Source organism: Meleagris gallopavo (assembly GCF_000146605.3).
Source record: "Meleagris gallopavo isolate NT-WF06-2002-E0010 breed Aviagen turkey brand Nicholas breeding stock chromosome 3 unlocalized genomic scaffold, Turkey_5.1 Chr3_random_7180001880246, whole genome shotgun sequence".
NCBI classification, from domain to species: domain Eukaryota; kingdom Metazoa; phylum Chordata; class Aves; order Galliformes; family Phasianidae; genus Meleagris; species Meleagris gallopavo.
The window spans coordinates 10,458-14,823 of NW_011094599.1; the positions used below are offsets into that span (position 1 = coordinate 10,458).

A 4,366-nucleotide genomic window follows, 5' to 3' on the forward strand; every position below is an offset into this window, starting at 1 on the left:
CCTGGTTCCAAACCCCCTGCTGTGTGCAGGTCGCCAACCAGCAGCCCAGGCTGCCCAGAGCCACATCCAGCCTGGCCTCGGATGCCTGCAGGGATGGGATGAGCATCCACAGCCTCCTTGGGCAACCTGTGCCACTGCCTCACCACCCTCTGCATGAAAAACTGCCTCCTCACATCCAACCCAAACCTCCCCTGGCTCACTTTAAAGCCATTCCCCTTGTCCTGTCACCACCCACCTCACAAACAGCCGTTCCCCTCCTGTTTATCCGCTCCCTCCAAGCACTGAAGGCCGCAATCAGGTCTCCCTGCAGCCTCCTCTTCTCTTCTCCAGGCTGAACCAGCCCACTTCCCTCAGCCTTTCCTCACAGCACAGCTGCTCCAGCCCTCTGAGCATCTCAGTGCCTCCTCCGGACCCGCTCCCACAGCTCCCTGTCCTTCCTGTGCTGGGGGCCCCAGCCCTGGACGCAGGGCTGCAGATGGGGCCACTCGATGCCATCATCTGTCACTGATGGAGATGCTGAAGAGCATCGATCCCAAGACCCCCGAGGGACACCGCTTGTGACCACCCTGACGCAGAACCATTAATCACAAGCCAAAACCTTAATTAGTGCTTATTTAGCTGACAGAGCACACAGCTCCATAAGCTTAGAACTGGGGAGTCACCACACCACGCTCCGTCCAAATGCCCTCCAGTGCCAAAGCGGGACGAGCACCTGCACTGCCTGCTTCTGTTCCAACAGAAGGGGCACAAAGCAAACCCTAATGATGGATGTTACTCCCTTTGTAGCAGCTGTCAGAGGCCAGGAATTCCCACTTGCATTCTACCACCCCTCTTCAGTCGAGAGCACAACACGAGGTTAGGCATGCTTGTAACAAACAGTTCTCAGCAAATCGGCCGTTAATAAGCACGATGCAAATATCCTACCCAAAACTGAATGTGGCGGATCTCAAGGTTTCATTCTAGAACGGGCGAAAAGAAAAAAAAAGGATAATGCTTCAAGCAGCAAGAAGGCGAGGTCCTCGGGGTTGACTCCACAAACAGGCCAAGGAAACACTGGAACCACGGATGGGATGAAGGTGGTACAGAGAGCTTCCCTTTGGCCTTTGGCTTACCTGAGTTATTTCTGTCCTCCACGTATCCGAGCTCATCAGCTGCATCAGGAGACTGGAAAGAAGAAGAAATGAGCATTTGCCTCTGTCCCACCAGTGCCAGGTGATTTCCCCCTCCAAGAGAACCTTTTGCCTCAAAGGCTCTGGTGGCACAGCAGCCAGGGCACGGCCCTCACATGCTAATTTTCCGCTGCCATCAAGCAGCCCGTTGACTCAACTGTGAGATGAGAGCTGGGTCTGCCCACCACGGCTCTCCTACTACTTTGTCTGGGGAGAAAGGAGGGGACAGTGAGCGACAGGAAAGGCAAAAAGCATGAAGACTGCTGAAAAGGAGCAGAAACATGGGAGGGGACCGATGACACGGGGCAGTGATGTTTCCTTGAGGGTCCTGGATCCCAGTTCTGCACCCGCACTGCTCTCAGGCCTGGCTTCATAGGCAAAATCAGTGTGGGTTTTTTTTTCTCTTTATTCAATTGTGGATGGAATCATAGAAGCATTATGCTGTAAGAGGCCTAATAGGTCACCAAGCGCAACCCCAACCCATCCCCACCGTGCCCACAAACCACGTCCACAGGAGCCGCATCTCCACGGCTCTCCAACACCCCTTAGGATGGAGATTCCACCACTTCCTTGGGCAGCCGTGCCGCTGCATGGAGAAAAAACGTTTCCTAATCTCCATCCTGAGCCTTCCCGATGCAACATGAGGCCACCACCTCTTGTTCCATCACCGATCCCTGGGAGCAGAGACCAACCCCCACCTCCCTACAGCCTCCTTTCAGGGAGCGGGAGAGAGCAATGAGGTCTCCCCTGAGCCTGCTCGACTCCAGACTAAACCTCGACCCCTCTTGCAAGCTTAACATGGAACGAGGACTGACAGCAACCAACCACAGGTGCCTGCAGCTCAGCAGCTCAGAGCAACGCCACCATGTCAGAACGGTAAACTTCGGTCGTGGGCCAAAGCTTGAGGTGGCCTGAAAGTCAGCACTAATCACAGCTTCACAGAATCGCAGGGGTAGGAAAGGACCTCGGGAGGTCACTGAATGCAGCCCCCTCCCAACAGTTCCCTACGGCAGGTCTCGCAGGCGGGCGTCCAGCTGGCACTGAGTATCTCCATGGTGGAGGCTCCTCCACCTCTCTGGGCAGCTGTTCCAGTGCTCTGCCACCCCTGCCGTGCAGAAGTTCTTCCGTGTGCTGCCGCGGAGCTTCCCGTGGTCAAGTTTTAGGCTGTCGCTCCTTGTCCTGTGACTGCACGCCACTGAGAAGGGCCTGGCCTCATCCGTCTGCCTCCCGCCTCCCTTGAGAAATTGATAAACATTATCAAATCCCCTCTCGGTCCTCTCCTCCCCAGGCTGAACAGCCCCGGGTTACTCAGCCTTTCCTCGTACAGGAGCTGCTCCAGGCCCTTCATCATCTCTGTGCCCCTCCGCTGGGCTCCTTCTAGGAGATCCCCTCTTTTTGGACCTGGGGAGCCCAGAACTGGGCACAGGACTCTAAATGCGGCCTCACCAGGACAGAGTACGGGGCTGGGATCACCTCCCTCAGCCGGTTTTTTAATGGATACCATTGGCCTCCTTAGCCACAAGGGCACGCTGCTTGGTTCATGGCCAACCTCTTTGTTCACCAGGACCACCAGGTCCTTCTCTGCAGAGCTCCTCTCTTCGGGTCGTCCCCCAACCTGCACTGATGCACGCAGTTATTCCTCCCCAGGTGCAAAGACTCTACGCTTGCTCTTGTTAAACCTCCTCAGGTTCCTCCCTGCCCAATTTTCCAGTCTGCCCAGGTCCAGTTGAACGGCAGCACAGCCTTCAGGTGTTTCAGCCACTCCTGCCAGCTTTGTATCATCAGCAAACTTACTGCAGACTCTACGCCTTCATCCAGATGTTGAACAAGATGTTGAAGATGTTGAACAAGACTGGCTCCAGCACCGAACCCTGGGGATCACCGCTGGTTACAGGCGACCAACCAAACTCTGCACTGCTGATGACCACCCTCTGAGCTCAGCCAGTTCTCAACTCGCCTCACCATCCACTCATCTATCCTGCACTTCCTAAGTTCCACAACCAGGATGGTGTGGGAGATGGTGTCGAACGCCTTGCTGAAGTCAAGGTACACAACACCCACTGCTCTCCTCCCATCTACCCGGACAGTGACGACATCATGTCGGTCGAGCATGACTTTCCCTTGGTAAACCCATACTGACTACACCTGATAACCTTCTCCTTTCCGTTTGCTTGGGGATGGCATCCAGAACAAACTGTTCCATCACCTTCACAAGGACAGAGGTGAGGCTCGTAGTTTCCTGGGTCCTCCTTCCTGCCCTTTCTGAAGACTGGAGTGACGCTGGCCACCTTCCAGTCTTCAGGCACCCGTCCCATTTGCCAGGACCTTTCAAAGATGACAGAGAGCAGTTCAGCAATTCTCTCTGCCAGTTCTCTCGGCACACGTGGGTGCATCCCGTTGGGGCCCATGGATGTGTGTCTGTTGATTTTGGCTAGGTGCTCTCTGACCTGATCCACCTCAACCAACGGAAAGCCTTCCTTTCCCCACACTCTTCCTCTTACCTCCAGGGTCTGGGATTCCTACGGGCCAGACCTACCATTACAGACTGAAGCAAAGTAGGCATTCAGAACCTCTGCCTACTCAGCATCCCCTGTTACCAAGGCACCCACCTCATTTAGTAGGGGACTCACATTTTCCCTACTCTTCCTTTTACTGCTGACATATTTAAATAAAATCTTACTTGTTGTCACAGAATCACAGAATCCTAGAATGGCCTGGGTTGAAAAGGACCGTAATGATCACTGAGTTCCAACCCCCTGCTATGTGCAGGGTCACCAACCACTAGGTTGGGTTGGATTGGGTTGGAAGGGTCCTTGAAGGTCACAGAACCATGGAATAGTTGGGTTGGGTTGCAAAGGTCCTTGAAGATCTTAGAACCATGGGATGGCAGGGTTGGGTTGGGTTGCAAAGGTCCTTGAAGGTCATAGAACCATGGGATGGCAGGGTTGGGTTGGGTTGCAAAGGTCCTTGAAGGTCATAGAACCATGTGATGGCAGGGTTGGGTTGCAAAGGTCCTTGAAGGTCATAGCGCCATGGGATGGCAGGGTTGGGTTGCAAAGGTCCTTGAAGGTCATAGCGCCATGGGATGGCAGGTTTGGGTTGCAAAGGTCCTTGAAGGTCATAGCGCCATGGGATGGCAGGTTTGGGTTGCAAAGGTCCTTGAAGGTCATAGAACCATGGGATGGTTGGGTTGGGTT

The 4,366-nt window shown here is 54.5% G+C and overlaps 1 protein-coding gene across 3 annotated transcripts in view; it reads right to left on the bottom strand.

Annotated features, from left to right (window-relative positions):
* Nucleotides 1-4,366, bottom strand: part of LOC104915431 (protein scribble homolog) — a 12,442-nt gene that overhangs the window by 2,500 nt on the left and 5,576 nt on the right. For 2 of the 3 annotated variants that reach the window (XM_019610762.2, XM_019610763.2), the window contains one exon: nucleotides 1,113-1,164. In XM_019610762.2, the coding sequence (XP_019466307.1) occupies nucleotides 1,113-1,164 (52 nt within the window). Of the gene's footprint in view, nucleotides 1-924; nucleotides 960-1,112; nucleotides 1,165-4,366 lie in introns of all 3 variants that reach the window. The other variant, XM_019610764.2, reaches the window with a different exon arrangement.